At 40.4% G+C, this 21,954-nt stretch overlaps 1 protein-coding gene and 2 long non-coding RNA genes across 4 annotated transcripts in view; 2 read left to right on the top strand and 1 right to left on the bottom strand.

Moving 5' to 3' along the window:
* cacna2d3a (calcium channel, voltage-dependent, alpha 2/delta subunit 3a) overlaps nucleotides 1–21,954 on the bottom strand; it is a 142,696-nt gene that overhangs the window by 94,621 nt on the left and 26,121 nt on the right. For both annotated transcript variants that reach the window (XM_034696830.1, XM_034696831.1), the window contains exons 3-4: nucleotides 21,294–21,410; nucleotides 6,254–6,313 (exon numbers count right to left, since the gene is read on the bottom strand). In XM_034696830.1, the coding sequence (XP_034552721.1) occupies nucleotides 6,254–6,313; nucleotides 21,294–21,410 (177 nt within the window). The remainder of the gene's footprint in view (nucleotides 1–6,253; nucleotides 6,314–21,293; nucleotides 21,411–21,954) is intronic.
* Nucleotides 12,906–17,121, top strand: LOC117822160. Its single transcript, XR_004633133.1, has 3 exons — nucleotides 12,906–13,037; nucleotides 13,367–13,466; nucleotides 17,044–17,121. It is a non-coding gene; the product is annotated as an uncharacterized LOC117822160 (long non-coding RNA).
* On the top strand, nucleotides 17,121–19,272 carry LOC117822161. Its single transcript, XR_004633134.1, has 2 exons — nucleotides 17,121–17,209; nucleotides 19,083–19,272. It is a non-coding gene; the product is annotated as an uncharacterized LOC117822161 (long non-coding RNA).

The raw sequence follows: 21,954 nt of genomic DNA, 5'->3' as shown, positions 1-21,954 counted from the left end.
TTCAGCTAAGAAAGTGCAAATTTGTGCCTAGTCCAAATAAAAGTGTGGCTAACAGAATCTTGTAGGTCCTCGCCTATGGGATCTGTGGCCTTCCATGACTCTTTTTGCTAAAGTTATTCAGATAACATCAGCAGGATCAGTGTTAACCTCAGACTGTGTAAAATGTAGTGTAGGATATCAACCATAGACTGTATAAATAATGGACAGAGTATCCGTGACGTCACCAATCTGTTCCTGAAGCGTTGTTTTGAAGCCAACCGTCAGCGGGTGCCATATTGGAAATTTTGAACATAACCAAACTTTGTCCAAAGCTTGACCGTAAGGCAACTGGACTGGTAGAAATTCTTGAAGATGTTTCACCTCTCCTCCAAAAGGCTTCTTTAGTTCTGACCATACTGGGGAAGAGCTCGAAAATATAAGCCTCTAACAGTCATGGGTGTGTCCAGGTAGTCATAATAGGGTCCTAAGTAGGGTCGTTAGTCTAGTTCCTGGCAGTTGTTCTCCTATCACCTGACAGTCGTTCAGTAACTCCTGGCAGTCATTAACCTAGTTCCTGACAGTCGTTAACCTAGTTCCTGACAGTCGTTAGGGTGATGGGTCATCTGTGGGACCCATCAACCTAACGACTGTCAGCCTTACGGATCAAGCTTTGGATTACCAGGACCTGGATGACTGAGAACCTTCACAGACAACCAAACTTTGTCCGAGCTAGTTGTGAGGTAAAGAGGTGGGCCTTTACGTTAACAGGTACAAGGTGCCCATCTGCCAATCAAGTGAGCCATTTCCTTATTTGGGCAAAACTTGTTACCCGGCTACTAACTAAAAATAAAAACACGTTGTCAAGAAACATTGATTAAAACATTATTTTATTGATATTAAATGATTTATGTAAACAGTTTTTTTTTTTAAATATCCCAGGGATTCGACTGCAGTTAGTGTTCCATGGCAATGTATTCTTATCTGCCTGTTGTGGTGGATTTATCATGAAACTGTCCTCATGCTTCTTCTCTGAGCTCTGCGGTTCACACACCTTTAAAAATAAACAAATATCACAACTTTGAACCCTGCTGCTATCATCACCACCGCCCATGGTTTAAGTTTCTTTGTTGAGACCAGTACCGTAAAGTTGTAAAGTGGCTCACACCTACTTCGCTGCCGTTGCTAATATTGCTGGACAGGATCCAAAATGTAAACGTCCGTATCCTGCCGATTTAGCATGCTAACAGAAGCTAACGGTTCTACCTCACCTTACGGTCTATGGTGTCAACAAACATAAGCTAAATGTGCAGGAACTCTTTTCAGCAGATTGATTTGACATGACGTGTGATCAGTTTGCCTCTGGTGTTGCCCATGTTAGTGAAAGTTAATAACTGCTGTCAAGGGGTTTTGACCAATCAGAATCAAGCTTTTCACACAAGCGGAATATCAGTAAGAAAGACGGGTAATAAATCTTCTTATATAAATGGTAGTTTGATATGATAATGGTATCTCACTATGTCCTATACATTGTGAAACTCTACATTCTCACTATCAGTCATCATCACTTCTGTGCTGAAGCTGTGTCATTAAAGCTGAAACAAAAGGACACTGACTTCGCTGGGCTCATCTCATCCCCGCCAAGTAATTACTGGCATAAAGTACTGCTGAGAGCCCACACAGTGTGGCTGCCCCTCCAGCAGCATATGAGGAATCACAAACACACACAGACAAGCGTCTACAAATGACACACTGATGAAGATACACAAACATATGTCCACAGAAATGTGATAAAGTGCTGTGATAGATATGCGGTTGCTCGACACACGTAAGTACCTTTAAAGGGTGATTTGTTAGTATGCTACATATTGAATGCTGCCATGAATGTGTGCACTTCTCTGCATTGGCTGATCTCCTGGTGTATCTGTTGCTTCAGCTGTCTGTGCTGGATTTCGGTCTAAATTTGGAGCTCTTACTTTCCAGGCAGAGCTGCGATTCTTGACAGGCACACTTGATGATTCATAGGAGCTTAATCTGTATGTTAAGTACTGTAGCTTTATTTTTTCTCACATCAAAAACAACTAGAACTACACAAAATGTTCTTCAGTGGTTACTTTGATTATCAGTTGACGTGCCTGTTTTTTTATCATGATTGATTTTTAAATAAAGTCATAAAATTGGATTAAAATGCTTAAAAATAAATAAGGGGTTTATTCTGACAACTGCAAAGTGAGAATATTTTAGTTTTTCCTTAGAAAAGTTGAAACAATTCATTGAGTTCCCAAAAAATGATCTGCCCTGATCCAAATGGCCCCACAGATGTTAAAGTCTCATCTTTAAAGCATTATTAAGGAGTTTAATAAATAGTTTTATTCCTTTAAATTGTGAGGAGGCGTCAACTGTTTGTCAAACAAATAGAAAAGAGGGGAAGAGGTTCCATGAGATCCAGAGCTGGAGCTAGACAGCAGTCAGTGGTTGAATTTAATAATTGATCCTCCTTAATGATCCATGACAGCAGAAAACGTCTGGGTATTCCTTGTAATGCCTTAAAGAGCTGACAGAGTAAACATACACTCATCGCCACAGGCAGAGACACATAACACACACATGTAAAACACACACACACACGCACACACACACACACACACACACACACACACACACACATGCACACACACACATGCACACACACACATGCACACACACGCACACACACACACACACACACTAGAGTTTATAAGTAGTTTAGCAGCAAATACTTCCAAGACGGCTTAGCATCATATTTCCTCTTCAAAACTCAACTCTCTGTTGCTGCTCCTCCTACTTTCATAAACTCTGTTCCGAGATGCACATGATGCTCAGCAGACTTAGGCGAAACATCACAAGTGCACTATCTCTCTCTCTCTCTCTCTCTCTCTCTCTCTCTCTCTCTCTCTCTCTCTCTCTCTCTCTCTCTCTCTCTGGCTCATACACACACATACACACACTATATAAAGCTGCACTCTAAAAATTAAAGCTGCTCAAATGGATTTGAGGCAGAACCAGCAAGCAGAGGCTGGGTTTGGGGGTGTGTATGCAGATATGATTAGCTGAATGCATTTTCTGAAGTCTGCAGAGCTGAAAGTGGAAGTCACGGGGAATACTTTAGAATTTGTTTACTTTCTCAGTAGGAATTTGACAGCGATATAATACCTTAAATAATTCATGATTTATAATTCAGACTTGAATGTAGAGTCAAAAGTTTAAACCAGAGTGTTAAAGAGTGGGTAAGTTTTAGTTTGTATGGAAAAAAGAATGTCTTCTAGAGGTAAGAATATGAATAAAAAACATGACTTTAAACATTCTTTTCAGATGTGACGCCGGCACCTGTCACGTCTCTCTGCTACCAAATATCAGAGATCCTAACAACCAACAGGCACATATTTGTCGTCGACAGATGGGTGTTTTCTAGGATTATGTTAACACAGCAGAAGGATATAAAAGTCTGACATAATATAAGATTGAGCCTATGCTGACATTTTTAATGATTAGAAATTAACTAACAGGTGGAAACCAGTTAAATAACTCTTTAGTGTCATAGTCATATTGAGGGCATGACATAACTGGGGTATAAATATACCGGACCTTGACCTGGCAATGTCAAAAAGGCTACTGACACAGGTCATACAACTGAACTGAGACATTTAGCATTAAGGCATGTTTCGATGTGAATCAGCTGACTGAAGGTGTTGCGCACAGCGGAGACGCTCAGCTGGGAGCTGCGGCTGAGTGACAGGTCTCCATGAGCGCTTTTTTTCTTCTGTTCTTCTTTTTTTCGCTGCTGGACTGATTATTTATGACCTGTTTGCACTCCCGGCTTTACACCCGACCGCGTTTACATTATTTTTCTCAATAAGAACGAGTAGACAGAAAACTGGACACTGTGAGTCTAAAATATGTTTCTGTTCAGTTCCCTTGTTGAAGTCTGAGCCTTCACTTTTATGACTGTATGTCCGCAGAGATTATGAGCCTGCTCCACACGTTGACATTCAGTGTGTTTAACATTTTGAACAACTCAATACAATCCGTAGCTGTTTAATACTGTCATTTATATACATTGTGGCGTGAAGGAAGATTTGATTCAGGGAAGAAGAAAAAAGCATTTGGCTTTGTTTATGACATGGAAAACTTTTACATTTTTCAAATGATTAATCGATGATTGATCATTAACATTTCCAAAGATCGATCACGGAAAATACTTGAAATTTGCATCCCTAATTGTTACCATTGCAGAGATAACAATCTGAGTCATTATGGATTCCACTATCGCTACATATTATTTTTACTATATGGTGATGAAACAAGATTTTAACAGAAATGGTATCGCTTTTATGATAACAGTCTTTACCTTCGCCTGATATTCATTTTAACGACTCAACCTTGAACACATCATTGCGTTACCTTCTGCCACCTTGTTCAGTTAGCTAACTGTCTTTTATCCTGTGATTTCAACACAGATTTCAGCATTGGACAACTGTTTTAATTAACAACACTCTGGGTGCTATTAACATGTCTGCTTAGGGTGGAGGAGGAGGATGACCGACCCAGAACAGCAGCAGCAGAAGTAAAATAATTCTTTCAACCTGAAGTCAGTGGAAGGTTTTGCATTTTGCTTAATTTGATGCACAATGCTGATGTGCCTGGCTGTGAAGGCCTCTCCTCGCAAGAAATGATTTTGCACCATAAATTGCCTTTTGCTTCCTCCTTATCTTTTGCTGTGGTGAAATGTATTACCACCAGAATTCTTCTTTGTGTAGTTTATTCGCTGTTAGCTGGCAGTTTAATTCAAAAACTCTTTTAGACCAGGGGTTCCTAAAGTGTGGGTTTAGACCACCTGAGGGATTGGGAGATGTCTTCCTGAATTTGCTTATTCTACCCGTTATTGTAAAAATATGGACTAAAAATAGTCGTTAAATTTGAAATAAAACCTTGCAGATACAAATGTTTCATTCATTTTCTGCTTTTCCTTGTTGCCAGATGTCTCTTAGGTAAAGGTTAGGGTTATAGTTTACAGTTAATTAATAGAAGCATCAGTAGCATGAGGTAAATTCATAACAGCACAGGAAACACAGCCGCATGTGCATGTAGGTAGGCTAAGTTTCTGCAGACCAGCTAAATGAAGTGTGAAGCAACATTTAGGAAACTTTGAGGGACCGTGGGGGTATCAAGTCTTTGGCACCTATATTTTGGGGGTCACAGTGGGAAATGTTTGGGGTTGGATTTAAATGACCTGACCTGACTTGACTCGACTTATAATGTTACATCACTCACAGGACTCGATAGCATAACTGATAAGCTCAAACAACACTACCGATAATATCAAAACAAGGAAGATGCATATCTTCAGTCAAGAGTAGTGAACAACATCTTTATCCCAAGATCAATGAATGAGGAAATGGCCATAACTTGGCAAATGATACAATCATTGAATTATAAACTGGGCTCCTCCACACTGCTCTCTCAGAATAGTGCAAAGAAAAACAAGACAAATTCTTGGCAAAATTTCTGAGCTGGGAGATCAAATTTGATGTATTAAAGGAAGATGCCTTGTTTCCTCCTCTCATAACCAACGCTTTGCAGTCATTGCAAATTGCAAATTTACGACTCGTAGGTGACACTTGGAAATAGTTCCAAACCATGGACATCTCATGCACCGGGCGAGCAAGCTTGTTAGCCACGGTTAGCAACCCGCAAGTCTAGCGTGTTGTTGTTGTTGTTATACGTCATCAATTGTGGGCCTGTAAACGTCCCATGCTGCGTTCATGCAGGCTCGGAATTGCTAAAGCCTACCGAACAAACATTTGTTCGGTAGGCATCAGTTATAAAAACCTGATACCGATAATTCCCGATATAACATTTTTAAGTCAATATTGGCCGATAATATCGCCCATCCCTACATACAATCATTGTAAAAGGTTTTGTATGAATGTAAATTAAGACCAGTAAAACAGCTGATTTAATAAATATAGAAGGATGTGGAGTTACACACTTTCAAAGGACTGCAAACCAAGCCAAGTGAAAGAGACTGCAGAGCAAGATTCCTCGTCTCTCCCCTCCTGTGTTCACAGAGGCCCTGGTCATTGTGAGGTCCTCTCTCAGGAGCACGGCCATCTCAGTGATAAATTATTTTCAGCGGGGTTGAATTAATGAGGTTACACAAACAGGGAATGAGCATGTCGATTGTGATAATGTTTGTGTGCTCATAATACAGAGGAGATTGGACAAGTGTAACACACACCTGCAGGTCTGGGTCCTCCTCGTGCTGTAGGTGGGCCTCCTCTGCCGCCTCCACCAGCCTCTAGAGGAGGAGGAGAGGAAAGGAAGAGGGAGGGGGGGAGAAATATAATAGTTTTAGCACAAAAGTGAATCGATTAGAGGGTGAAAAATAATAGGCAGAAAAACATCCATACAGACTGCGGCTTTACAACAGCCTTTATAAGTACCCCTAAGCACTAGAGCAACACTTCAGGACACACACATACAACACACACACCCTCATACAGATAGAGGCAGCGGACAGACATGTGGCATCTCGTGAAAGAGGCTGTTTTCCTAAATGGTTCAACAGCAGAGGTAATGATTGCCTCAGGTTCTTTGGACACTACCACAACAAACTCCATCAGCACTCCACGCTGTTTTACACACGCACACACACTGTCACACACATAAACATATACACACTCTCATCACCCTCTCGCTGGTTTTGTCTGCTGTGTGTGCCTGTAGGGTGGAGAGGAATCACTTTTTGTCTAAAGCAGGGAACATGTCACCGTCTTCATTCTAAGATCAAGAGACGTAGGTTGCATAGTCCCTGCTTCTGTATATACGGAGGAGAGAGGAGGCAGGGAGAGAAATGTATCTGTCTAATATGAATTAAAATCCAGGCTTATCATTTATTTACAGCTTTTGCTTGAGACGCACATGTCATTCAAGAATCAGGATATCAAGACAATTGGGATTTTTTGCACAAATGAATCGGTGTGTTTGCAATTACGTCATGTGTGTTTTATATGCGTAACTTACAGAGACTGTCAGCGCTGAAATTGTTATTAATTTCAATATGAATTTATCTATCATGACTTAATAGATACATATAATATATCATTATTTAGAATGACAAATCTACATTAACAGTGGGTCATATACAATTATTTATATTTATTGTTGTTATTATTGTTACTATTTTTAACTTTTTTGTTAATCATTACAATCTTAATATTATTATTATTTTGTATGTTTGTATTTACTTATTTTTAATTGTTTACTATCGATTTATTTATTCATTTATCTTTACTTTTGGACTATGGACTAGGTGTTTTCGAAAATCTTGGATTTTTTTTTTGTCTCTGAGTCTGATGGCTGCATTGTTGTTTTGTGATGCTGGCTGAGTGTATTAAAAACGTTAAAAAAAAACAGTGGGTCAGAAATAAGTTAAATCAAATAAATGTTCATATTGAAGAGCAGTATATCTTCAGCATACAGATCAAGCGGCCGAATATTAACCATTTTTGTTGGTACAATAATTATTTTTCCTACCTGTGGATAAATGTGCCCCTGTAGTAGCCTAATAATAATTACAATAAAAAAATGTCTTTGTATTGTCCAAGAAGTGCTTCTTTAACCCTCCTGTTATGTTGCGGGTCAAATTGACCCTTAATAAAGTTCAAGAATCTAAAAAAAAAAATGTTTAAGTGTTTTTTCAGTATGAAACGTGTTTGCTTGGCTTAATAGGTGAAATCAACATATAAAATTAAAATGGTTAATTTCACATTTTAGGCAATATATGCCATCCAAACCAGATAAAAACAGCCTAAAAATCTGAACAGCACGTGATTGATCAACATCACTTCATAAAGAAAAAAATAAGAAAAATTTAAAATAAAAAAAATAAAAAATCTTTGTCATGTAAAACTATTGTATTTATATTTAGGTCTTTCCAATGTACATTTAAAAAAGTTTTAATGTGAATTTTCATTAGAAACGAGTGAGTTATCCTCATTGAACCATGATCTGTGAGAATTAAAGAACACCATTGCACCAAATATTAATTTAAATGGTTAGTAATGGAGCTAATGATGAGATTTAAAAAATCTTTATTGGGAGTTTTTTGGGAATTCTGACACTTTTGGATAATTAAATGTACCCCGGGTCAAATTGACCCAGGCACATAATTGCTGTTCCTGAGAAACCAACAGAACAGGAGGGTTAAGTGCTTCACACTAATGTCACTACATCACATTTAAATCAACAGAGTGACTTTTAAACTGCAAACTGTGATGTGCTGTGTGCGTTAATATGTGAGATTGCATGTGTGTCAGATACAGTTGATAGTCTTTGCTGTCCTGAGGGGAGATTTGTTTCTTCAGCTTGTACATGTCCACACAGAGACATACAGATTTACGTAACATGCTGTGTATACACGTGGTCACACATGCTGCACACATGCACGTTCAACCCCTTGCCTGAGGCAATCTGTACTTATATATGCACTCACACAGATATACCTAGAGTCAACAATGCCATTAAAGCTACCGCGGACGAGGGGGTAAAGCTCCTCCCATTGTGAGCTCTTCTCTATTTCAAAGTGGTGTATCTGCAACCACAATGGAGACTGTGAAAAGTAGAATGAACTGATCAATGTCATTTGCTATTACAAATGCAAAGCATGTCATGGCTTTGTTGATCTGTTGAAAGAGCAGGGGCGCAGAGAGAAAAATGATTGTGGGCTGGCAAATTTGTTTAAGTGTTATCATGTATGAATATCTGCCACACCCCCATCCCGGATCATTCTCTGCCTCCTGTCTCTCCGGGGTCATCTCAGGCTACTGTTTCATTCACTAGCCCCCCCAGCCGATTGCCTCCGTCATTATCACCATCACCAACTCATCATATTCAGACTGTTATTACAGATGGTGCCTCCCGCTGTGCAAGGCTGTTGACTGTACATGGCAGAGAAATGACGCGTCACCTGCACCCTCTGGCCAGGGCCTCTGCTGCTGAGAGCAGTGTCTGTGCCCCTCAAGATGGCCTTGTTAAATGCTCGCTCCATAAATAACAAATCATTCATATGGAACACCGTTTCTCCACCAGGGTTTGGACCTAATGTGTTTGACGGAAACTTGGCAGAGGCCAATGGAATACACCTCTCTTTTTGAACTCTGCCCTCCTGACTGTAATTTTGTTGGTAAGCCCAGGTCTTCTGGACGGGGAGGGGGTCTTGCTGTGGTAAGCAGAAATCGCCTTCCCAGTCAAATGGTCACCGCAGAGACCTACTCCTCATTTGAATTACAGTTCACAAAACTGGGTTATTTAAATAATTTCTATTATGTTTTAATTTAACACTCTCCAGGTTTTAATTCTTGTCTTATTTCTGAATTTTCAGATTTTTTCTTCTCTGTCATGAAGTTGGACAAAATAGTTATGGCTGGTGATTTTAATATTCACATTGATGACGCAGCTTTGCTGCTAATTTTTTTGACATCACTGAGTCTTTTAACTTCATCCTGCATGTGTCTGGCCCAACACATATAATGGGTCACACCCTGGACCTTGTTTTTAGTCTTGGCTTAAACATTGATTCGATTTATCTGTAAGACCTGCAAGTGTCAGGTCACCAGTGTGTCTTATTCCAGATGTCTTTTATTGTTGATCCACCGCCCACTAAACGGGAAAGCTGCTGTCAAACTGTAAATTACTTGCAGCTTTCAACACTAGTACTGCATTGTCCCCCCTTACTGATGTTGACTGTCTTGCCAACTCTTTTAACATGCACTGTTCCCTTATTTTAGACAGAGTTGCACCGAGAAAAACAAAACGTATTCCCTCTGTAAATACTGGTCCTCCTGGACCTTAGCTCGACCTTCGATACTGTAGATCACAGTATTTTAATAGACAGACTCAGGAGATGGGAGGGTATCACTGGGAGCGCCCCTTGACCAGGGTCTGCTTGCTGTGCCTCGTGTGAGGCTGAAAACTAAAGGTGACCGTGCCTTTGAGCATGTGGCTCCAACGCTGTGGAACCATCTTCCACCCCAAGTGCGTTGTGCTGATTCCACTGAGACTTTTAAAAAGCACCTGAAGACACACTTGTTTGCCATGGCTTTAGACCATCTTATGTGATTTGTTGTTATTTTGTCTGCATGCATTATTGTCTTATTTATTGCACATTGTATTTGTCTTGTCGATATTGAAACTCTGTGAGGCACTTTGTGACTATGCTCTGTGAAAGGTGTTATACTAAATAAAGTTTACTTACTTACTTACTTACTTACTTACTTACTTACTTACTTACTTACTTACTTACTTACTTACTTACTTACTTACTTACTTACTTACTTACTTACTTACTTACTGTACCCGTAAAACTACTGCAATCAGCCAGCTTATTTCAGCTGAGCCATGTGTGTGGTTGTGTGTGTGTGTCACTGCTGCTGCTGTGTGTATGCGGGCAGGCTGTTTTTGAAAGTGAACTCTGTAATCTAGAGCTCAGCCAATTATTTTCTTCACCATAGCAACAGACCTGGCCACTGCATATTGTTGTATACTGTATGCATTCTGTGCTTGATTCCTTTCAGTTATCAATTCTTGTGTACAATTTTTCAATTATATTCCCTTGAACCAACAGATGCCCGTGTTCTTCTCTGAGCTGAACTTTTTAGATCTTCTCTTTATTTATTATTAATTTTTTAATCATAAGAAACAATTCTACATGTACATGTAAGAGCATGCGTGCTACTGCATGAGGCTATATCAGGGCACTGTGAGGCACCAGAAAATCCTCCGCTAGGTGAACCTGCTGTAAAGCATGCTTTCGGAACAAACAAAGAAAAGGATGGTGGGATAAAAGGAGGATAAGAGAGGAACGAAAGAATAACACTCTCTAAAGGTCTGAACGCTTAGCCTCACATTCCCTACGAAAATGTCAGACGCTTCCTGTGAAGCATGTGTTGATGGAAACACACTTTCAAGCTTTTGTTCGCAGGTGATGGTGTGGGCCTGTGTGCACGTGAGAGTGTTAATGGGTTTCTCAGCTAACACATGTTAAGATTTTAGACCTTTGACCTTTCCTGTCTTGCAGGCAATCTTGCAAATGCCAGTCATTTAATAGGAGAGTATGCAAGAGTGTCAGTGTGCGCTTGATGAAATCTGTAGTCCGTCATTCAGTTTGAAAATGTGCATTACATTACACGCTGGAAATAACAATTCAGTATCTACTGCTGAACATTTAAACACTTCCCATTTAACCTGCAAAGATATCTAATCTGGCATATATTTCATGGGGGGCACCTTACTTTGCAGAGCTGAAGCTTTGAGGTACATCTTATTTGCACAGCAGCAAAGTGTTTTTTTGATTGAGAAAGCAGGTTAGTGACAAGTAGGTGAAACAACTCCTGTGAATTTCAATATCTGCATATAACCAAGATGAATACTCCATGTGTCTTCTGTGAGCTTGCTGTGCGCAAGAATGTGTGCAATAATTATTTGGAAGTGTCTTTGTCTGGCACAAACTTAAATGAGCTTGCCATGTCTTTTTTATCAATAGGTGGTCCTGCCAGAGAGTACGGTGCAGTTTGAATAAGAGAGAGGAAATTACTTTTTCTTCCTAAAGACGCTCTGGTGAGAACCCGGGCTTGGTACGTGATGACAGCAATAATTAAACTGACACAGTCTTCCTGAAAACACACACACACACTCATACACGCAAGCCTTCACTGCAGCTGACAGGGTAAAAGCTGAACACATGGAGTTAACAAGGCTCACTGTGGTGTCTGGATTTGATGCATAAGAGGGAGAGTCTGATTATAGCTCCCTGATGTGTTTCCACAGGTCTCTGTGATCACCACAGAGCTTTGCTTTTTTTAAGTGAAGACCTGATTTAGTTAGATACTGCTCTGCTTCAGGTCAGCCTTGATTGTTTCTTAATTCCTTCAAGCTCATTTGATATGTTAATTTGTTTCAAACCAAAGGAAATTAGGTATTGGGTTAACAAGCTCTTATCTAGCCTCTGTTGCTTTGCCAGAACTTTTGGAATCCTCTAAAGCTGTCAGGTTTCCTGAGGTGACACAAAATTTATCCAAATGAAAAAAGAAGTGGAGTGTAGAGACAGAAAAATAAGCCTTCTGTTATAATAGAAGGACTTGTTTAAGATACATATTGATTGGGATTTTGTCATTCTCTGAACCCAACAGCTATTTCAACAAAACAATACAGCCTCTGGGGGTTCACTTTTCGGACATTCCAGTGTAGCAAGTGATAAACAATAAACAACTTCAAGCTAGGACCTCCTTTTCCATGCATGGTATTTTTTACAGTCTAATTAACAATGTCAGAAGCAGTCATGTACACAGGTTAAAAGGGAAGTGAAGTTTACCCCATCAGATATATCTGCAAAATAAACACTGTCATTTCCTTCTTTGTTACATCCCAAGAGAAGCACCTGTTCACCTGCTCCTGAGTTTCCTGAGTTTCAGTTTCACTGTTAATAGAAACTTACACTGAGGCTTTTCTCTGGCTTACTTTCGCAGTATGAGCCAGTAAAAAGCACACATTTTCTCTAGGTCTGTCCTCAAGAGAAGAATATACCACATTTAAAATGCTTGTTTTTGAATGAAGACTGGATCGATTATTTCTGAAGCATTCCAGAAAGTTAGGGAATCGAAACATCAATTGGTGACAAAGCGTAAAACAAATTTTCTACCTTTGACTTAAAAAAGAACTAACTAACTCTTTTGTTCCCATTGCAATATGCATTTTAAACAAGGCTACATAGACACTACAATTAATGTGCTTTGCAGACATGCTTTTACTAATTTATGGAACTTCTGGTGTTATTTTATTTGTCTAATGGATGTGAATGATTTTTTGTTGTTGTTTGAGCCCTTGTCCCTATGTGAACGACAATTCTGTTTATTTTTATCTGAATCTTGCATCTTGAAAAAAAAATAGATTCATTGTGTTAGTGTGACTGAAATTGCACTATGTTGAATTCCTCGAAGTCAGACAAACATACCTAGATAATGCAGGTGGGAATGACTGTTTATGCCCAAATTATGCTTTAGAATTATGCTCTAAATTGGACCAATAATTCTGCAATAATTTCTTGTTATCTATTGTGTTTTTAATATCTGTTCTTTTTAAATACTATTTGTCTTTATTGATTGTGTTTTTTAAGCTTGTACAGCACTTTGGCCAACTGTGGTTGTTTTTTAAATGTGCTATATAAATAAAGTTGACTTGACTTGCGTATGCTCCACAGTTTGCACGTCATGCTTTGCCTCTACTGTGTCGTAAGTCGGAAAGGTACACAGATACACACTAACTTGTCTGTTGATTTTTTTGGTATGTGATATAGGTCAAACATTAGGATGACTGACAGTAACTAGCTGAAAGTGGGCATATGGCCACTTAGAGAAAAATCTTCACTTTGGAGGAAATTGGTGTCAGCAATCACAGTAAGACATTTGTGTGTTTAATAGATGAGTGATTTTGGTTTCATATGCCTTGATAAATATTTGGGTTTAGATGGTTTTGTCTCTTGTAATCATCTTTTCTTCTGTCTGGTTGGACCCAGTATTTATGAGCCTGAAAAAAATCTAGTTTTCCAAATCTTTGCCTTGTTCTGTAGTAAAAAGCCAAAGCAATGTCTTTCCCTTCAATCAACTTAACTTCCATTCCCTTTTCATCATTTTTCAGCCTGCCCCTTTCCTCCCTCCCAGTCCATTTCTCTGACATTTGCACTCATCTACCCCCTTTCATTATCCGTCATCCTGTGATTATGATTTGCCCGACAATGGCTTCAGCTTGTTTACACTTTCAAAAGTTCATAAACGATCCCCCTCATTTAGCTGTCAGCTTGATTGGACTATTGTTCTTGCGTCGTACTTGCTCAGCAGAGGGTTTCCTGATGGTAGGAGCCCCTGACCTTCACAGAATGCCTTTTCATAATGATTGCAACACTGAAGCTGTGATAGTTGGCAGAAGCTGTCATCTACAACTGAGTAATGCTACCGACTGCCGTCAGAGCAGCAGGAGAGAGGTGGATGCAGGGTCACATGCATTATTGACTGCTAGCGGAAGTCTTGGATTCTTTTTTAGCAGTGCATTAAGGCTTGCCTCGGCACATTCCCTGCACCGAAGGGAGGTGAGGGCAGTGGCCTGAATCTAAATGTTCTCCCAAGGTACCAAAGAATAAGACCACGGATCTAAATAGACTTCCCTCCCCCACCAAAAAAAACCTCCAACACATGATCATGCATCTCAACTTTGAATTCAGACTTAACTTTTATTTTATTTTCTTTAGGAGTAAAGATGGACAGCCTAATAAGAATCAAGTACACATGTATTAAGCTTGTTTCTGCATGGCCAGATGTATTGCTGTTCCTCAGTTGTAAGAGAAAATGCTAACTAAGCCCTGGCCTACTGGATCAGGGCAGGTCCTACGGGTCTTAGTTCTGCCAGAAGCCCAATCCATCGAGACCCGGGCTGGGCTGAGCGGGATTAGCTTGGGTCAGCCCATCAATATCACCAAGGGACAGCAATTAATATTGTCAAAGCAGTGGGAGAAGAGTTGCAGCATCAACAAAATGTAAAAAGTGCTCTGTGACACTTTGCTTCCTCTGTTTTGCACATTTAGATTGGGCAAGAGCCAAGTAGACAGAGCATTGGTGGAGAGACGGATACAAAGAGAAAGTGAAAGAGAGGGGTAAAGAAAAAGGGGAGGGGTGGAGTGTGCTTTGATACATCAGGTCCCAATAATCAATACTTGACAAGTTCTGAGCAGTTCTGCTGACTGAAAGGGAATCTGAAGCACTCTACCCAGCACTCCCCCTCTCTTTTGTCTTATATTCCCTCTTTTTCGCTTTTATTTCACGCTTCGACTGAACTCTTGACTTCTCCTTTTTCTGACATTTACCTTCCCCATCTTCCTACATATTCATCTCCATTTCATCAGTCCAAAAAACAATCCCATCGCCTTCACAGTGACAGAAAAAAAACACACAGAAGGAGAAAGGAGAGGTTGTTGCTATCTTGATCTTCACTGGCTGTGTCTGCTCTGTCATTAGGAGCCATCACTCTAAACAGACTCTCACACATACAGACACACACTGATGTGGCAATGAGCTGAGACTGAGGACAGCCAGTGAAATGAGGGAAATGACGGGAGCTGTACTGTGAGCTAAGTGTGTGTGTGTGTGTGTGTGTGTGTGCGTGCGTGCGTGCGTGCGTGCGTGCGTGCGTGCGTGCGTGCGTGCGTGCGTGCGTGCGTGCGTGCGTGCGTGCGTGCGTGTGTGTGTCAGTGAAGAGGGAAGACAGGAGGAGAGGGGACCACCTTTGTAATCCCACCAGGACTAATGAACATGCAACTACGAATAGAGACTCTTGAATTGGATAGTTTGGCTATCATTTCTTTAAATAATAAAGAGGAAATTTTTCATACTGTACAAAAAGTGGTATTGGTAATATGCTTATAAGCATTTAGAAAAAAGCCTCTTTAGAAAGCAAAATAAATTGATGAAATAGCAAATAATAAGTTTGAGCTTTGACAATGTAGATAGAAAATGTTACAAATATATAACAAAAACATTTGAAACAAATAATAATGTGCATCAACAATGACCCCTCATCTACTCCTCAAAGAGAAGAGAATGATAGGGACCAATCAAGGGGCAACCCCTGGTCTTAAAATATGAAGTTGATGCAGAAGTGCTAAAATCTGGAGTTCATCGAGCGTCCGCTTGAGGCTGGCTGCAGAAACACCGGAAACCACATAGACACTCATTCAAAAAAGCTGATATCTGCAGCATTAATAAACATGTTTACAGCCTGGTCTGAATAGCTATTTTTTCTATCTGCACACACTGCACTAGGGGTGATTCATTTTTTTTACCCAGTATTTTTGAAGATATTAAACTTACTAGTTTTGCTCACATAAGGACATGGCTGACTTGATTGACAGGTGAGCACCCTATAGCTGTTAGCTAAAAGGCTAAAGGACTGCTTCTTTACCTCACACTAGCTCATACTAAGTAAGGTTGTGTTCAGCATTTCAATATGGCACCCGCCGATGATTGGCTTCAGAACAGCGCTCAAGAACAGATGGGTGACGTCACGGATACTACGTCCATTTTTTATACAGTCTATAGGACCAAAGGAGGTCAAAAACTTAGACATGGACGCAGTTTCAGTGATGTCACTTATTTGTTTCTGAAAAGGTGTTATGAAACCCAAAGATGGCGGACGCCATATTGGAAATTCTGACTCAAACTAACTTTTGGTCAAACTAGCAACAGATGAAGAGGTGGAGCAAAAATTGTTTGTGGGAGAAACTTTGAAAGTTCTGTAGGATAAACTAAATATTGAATATGTGATATTCAATTCATTTGTGTGTTTTTCCACCCTATTTGTTTTTGTTTGTACCAAATAAGTTTGGCCATCATTGGGGCTTTAATGTGTACACTGGTGCTTCCTTCTCTGCCAGACATTTTCAAGCTTTGTCTCACTGTGCTCAGCAAATAAAAATTGCAGAGTTATAATTTTATTACCAACAGAAATGACAGTCCAGACAAAAAAACATATTCATCTTAATTCAAATCTTCTCCTGCAGGTGACTAGTTGTGCCACTTTGCTGAAATGCTATGCTTGTGTTTAAAATTCACTCTGCATCCCAACAAATGAAAATTAAAGATCATAGGCTGTTTTGCTAGCAGAAGGCATTTTATTTAAAATGCTGTGTGCGCCTTTTATTTTGAACATACACTTGTGCAGACTTCCCCCTTGCTCTACACAGGCAATCATGTTGGGGCTACAGAGGCGTAGCTGCCACAGGTAAATGATACCGAATGCCATTACAGGAGAAACAGCCCTAGCAGCACGCATCCACTCTGCTTTGAAGTGCATTTGTCACATGAAACACAGCCGTGCTTGACTTCAAAGAGGGCATTACAATAGCTCCACGCCTTTCAACTTTGATAACAACACGAACACACTGTTTCTTTAACCGACGGCTGTTGCCACCCTTTTTTTTTTCAGCAAGCCAGCAGACAAAACTTTCTTGAATTGAGATAAGGAGAGGAGAGGAGAGGAGAGGAGAGGAGAGGAGAGGAGAGGAGAGGAGAGGAGAGGAGAGGAGAGGAGTAGGGAAGAGAAGGAGCTGCTAGACGATGATAATATCCCATCATCTCAGACACTGATGAAGGTAATAGCAATTAAAAACAACAATGACAAGCTAAGAGGCTTGCTTCGTCTAGGAATAAGCACAACAATACACATATAGATCCACAAAACTCACAAAAATATGACAAACAAGGACACACAAACAAACACATACAGCCCCACACACTGTCCTCAGCTCCAGTTTACATTGCAACATCGTTTTTAAACCGTATCTCCATTATTGGAGTTGCAATCAAATTAGCTGATGCAGCTGAAAAGAAAAAAATTATCCAGCACAAAATTTATTTTTTTGTCAGACAATAAGGCGACTGAGCCTGAAAAATAAGTATGTATAATGTAGAGGTGATAAGAGGGAGTAGATAGAGTTGGCGTTTCATTGCAATAATTCCTCTAAGTGCAATAACACACATACCTACTTTGTCACTCACCTTTAACCTGCACACAAAAACACTTCACACTCAACATGCAAAAGCTTTAATTCTATAAATTAAGCTTGTTCTCATACCATGTCATCTTCTTCTTCCAAATCAAACCATTATCTTAACACACAAATGACAGCACAGACCCTCTCTCACTCAAACACTCCTAAAAGGATGACATCAGCGAGTAAACACATATTTATATGTACAGGTGCACCCTTTTACAGCAGTAGCAGCACCCATGTCTCCCTGCAGGTGCGGTGAGCGATAAAGAGGGGGAATCAACATGGAGACGATGAGATAAAACCGCGCTGACGGACAGGGGAGGGCGTCTGCACGGAAATTGAATCGCTGAAGCGCTGCGTATACTTTGGCAAAAGGCAGAAAGATGGGAAGAGGCGGAGGAGGGGGAGAGCGGAGAGACAGACAAAGGAGCATGGGATGATAGGAAAGGCAGCGGGATGGCAGAGAAAGAAGACAGATGAGAGTTTAGGTAATAAAAGCAAAGAGAGATGGAGAAGGAGAGGAGGGGAAAAGGTGCCATTGTATGTTCAAAACTAACAATTCATCACAGAGCAGGCTGTCAGTGTTCAGAATGAGAAGGTGGTGGTGAAGTGCTGGCAGCTGCTGAGGGTTGAATTCTTCCTGGATGTGTGCAGGGAGGTCTTCATTTTTCAATCCTCTGCTTTTCATGACGGCTCTCATTCATAACTCCATCAGCCAAGTGGACAGTACTCCTTCTAATACACCTGTTATCACCTGAACTCCACACATATGAACACTCAATGGCACACAAACCCCTTATAAGATCAACAATTATCAGGCACCAAGCTGCTCAGGAGAAGATACTACCTAACCTAGTATCCTCCAGGGGTTCAACACACTCAGGAGGGTATAACACACACACATATGTAAGTTCAATAAATCCACTCTCATAGATTAACAAGAACTACTCTTCAACCTGATAACTAGTTTAGAAAACACTCTGCAACGACAGCATTAAGCTGTTAAAACATCATTGGCTTAGTTCCAAAACAGTGTTCGGTACTGATTGAGTCCACTGTTTCCTGCTCAGTGAGCTGCTAACATAACAGGCAACTTTAATTCAATTAGAACCTCGCTTTAATGTCAACAATCATTGTACAAGAGTAGGAGTTATATTTCGGAAATGCCAGATGAGTCACATAGGCATTGCATACTGTATCTCCTCTGTTGTGCATGTGCTGCACTGGGAATGTAAAAGCTTTCAAAGTGAATATAACGCTCCGAAGTGGGCATGGTCACGCAATCCAACCAGGCAAAGGTATCATGCAAAAGCATAATAACACATGTACAAGTAAAGCTAGAGCATGGAAATGGTTTGTAATTGTCTGTGCACCTCTCTCTCTCTCTCTCTCTCTCTCTCTCTCTCTCTCTCTCTCTCTCTCTCTCTCTCTCTCTCTCTCTGACTCTCTCTCTCTCATGCTTTCCTTGCAGCTTGTATCCCTGGACCAGACTCTCAGAGAGAAATCCAATTTCTGTTAACAGCACCATGTTGTCCTGATAGGATCTATCACCTGGAGCTAGAGCTGCAGCCAGAGAGAGGCAGAGCATGGCGGACACATCATGAACTGCATCTGTTACAACACTGACAACACACACACACATAAATGTATTCATGGCTTTATAGGAGTGACCTCGCAGTTATGAAGACATAAGTGTTCACACCATACAGAAGAGGGGGTAACACTGGTACATGAAGCTACGGAGAAAGAAAAAACAGCTACAGAAAACAGGATTTTGAAAATGTCAAACCAGAAAAATGTTAGCCACAAACACATGGACACTCACTGACACATTGGTGGGGCTGGATGAGTCCCTTAGAAAACAGAAGAGGGGGCGAAGAGAGGAGCTTCATAGCTATTCTTTTTTTTTACATTCTAGCTTTACTCCGTGGAAGGCTCTTCTTATGTCGAATAAGAGAGGATACACAGAAAGGCTTGTAGTTACTTAAAGGTACAGTATATAGAATTTTGATTTTTTTGAATTTCTGATTCTGAAGTATTTTGTAACTCAGCAATCAGAGACCATTTGAAATGAATACATTTCAGATTCTGGAGTTTTTATGTCTTTAGATTCAGAGTCAGACGGCTCAAACATGCAGGCTGTGAACTCTCTCTTAAGCTGTCAATCAAAGAGTTAGCGGACACGCCCACACAGTCCTGAGAAATAGCCTAAACTGTAAAATACTGTAGCACAGAACAGACAAAGAAGAAAGATATGCGTTTTTTTATTTAGTGTGTGGCCGAATGTAATGCATCGGTTGTAAGATGAAGAAGAAGAGTGTGATTGTGCGCTAGAGAATTTGTAGTGGTATACGTTTTAGAGGGTAAAATGGATGATAAATGGAGGATCACATTTATCATGCATTACAGCATCTTCATGTCCTCAAAGGCCACTATCGCTTCAGCGACGGAAGAGGCCGCGAGAATTGAAGCCAATGCAGAAGTGTTGAAAACTGCAGTTTCTCGAGTGTCCAGCTCTGGAAACCACATACCAGTTTTCCATTATGAGAGGCACAGCTAACTTGATTGACAGGCGGGAACACTGTAGCTGTTGGCTCGGAGGCTAAAAGCCTGCCTCTTTACGTCACACTAGCTCGACAGCAGTTAGGTTGAGTTCAGCGTTTCCAATATGGCTACCACCGGCGATTGGCTTCAAAACACCGCTTCAGAAACAGATGACAAGTGACGCCACAGATATTACTTCCATTAATTATACAGTCTGTGGTTTTAAATTCAGAATCTGATGGCTAGATATCGCTGAATATTCCCATTTCTACACATCGTACCTTTAAAACTTTTTGATGTAAAAAGTGATCACCTGATCATTCTATTTACAGACGTTTTCAGTTGTTTAGTGAGATCACAGTGACGCCATCCTTTCACTACCACATACAAATCAGTCACCATTGGCTGGAAGTGGATGTTTTCTCTAGATATGATTCTTTCCAGTTGTTCCAGAGGTATTGCCTTCACCGATTGGGTTGGATTAATGTTTCAAAAACATTCTGCCTCTGCTCTGACCATGACTGTATCCACAACTGAAACATTAAATGCATATTTAATGAGCACATCATGTGCTATGCAGGGAGATCTGCTAGTGAACTATTGTCAAGTACTGTTGTATTAAAGAATCCCTATCCAATCAAAGTGTGTTGAAAAAACAGAAGGCACCCTCTACACCCAAAATATTCAGAAGTCAGACTCAAAGTTTCGAGCTCTGTCCTGAAGTGACCTCCTACAGGAGATTCTGACGTTTGGTCTGAGCAGATCAATAAGGTGACACAGAGACGACAGCCTCCTCGTCTGTGACCACACCTACAACCTTTCACAGCACATATCCATCACACACACAGCAGACCTACGATGTGTCCGGTATCACTGCTGTAATGTAACACCACAGCACATCTTCAGACATTCAATCCGGTCAGCAGAGTGGTCAGAAATAAATACTTTACTGAGAGGTAGTTCACTGAGCTCACTCTGTTTTTTCATTTCCAGAATCTGCCAGGAATCGATGTCCTGATTCATTTAGAAAACTTTTCATTAGATTCAGTATCATTCGAATGTGACTGTTTTTGGTAACATTTAAAGGGAAGGTTGAGGTTTATGTGATAGTGATGAAGATTGAAGTTCAAACAGGTACCTTCATGGCCTCGGCTTTCTTGTGAAACATCTCCTCCATGTCCTCTGCCAGCCTCTTTACCAGCCGCAGCCCATCAATCTCCTCCACCCGCACCGCCCGCTCAAACTCCTTGTATTTCTGAAAGAAAACCACAAGTACATGTTATCAGATTACAAATATTGCTACAGTTTAATCACTTCACAATGTGTTTAATTCCACTCAGAACTAACTGGTCTGAATACATGCACACTTTGCCTTGTAGAGAATATCATTTATGTTGTTTTAATTACACATCTGGGTTGAATATTCATTTCTGATCGCAGCATTACTAAACAAAAGACATCCAGTACACCTGATATCAGCATTTTTACTGTAGGAAAAAAATAACTCTACATGAGCTACAGACGTGTTTAGAGGCTGATATATCTATATGTAATGTCAACAGGCTCTGACAGTGTCACAGCAGAAAACCTCAACCAGGTACTGTAGTGATTCTTTCATCCCTGTTCACGCCCTCACTTCATTAGAAATGGAAATGTTCATATTTATAACCATGATTCAAAAACGTTAGTGACCTCAGCCTGAGCCCGTTTCTGACGGACTGAGGTGGAAAACTGTCCTGGGGTCCAATTATTGAAAATGTGACTTTCCTTTTAGAAATCACGAACACTGAGTCGTCCAC

This window comes from Notolabrus celidotus, chromosome 11, assembly GCF_009762535.1.
Source record: "Notolabrus celidotus isolate fNotCel1 chromosome 11, fNotCel1.pri, whole genome shotgun sequence".
Classification (NCBI taxonomy): domain Eukaryota; kingdom Metazoa; phylum Chordata; class Actinopteri; order Labriformes; family Labridae; genus Notolabrus; species Notolabrus celidotus.
The sequence above is the reverse complement of the archived record's forward strand: the minus strand, read 5'-3'. Positions and strand labels throughout refer to the sequence as shown.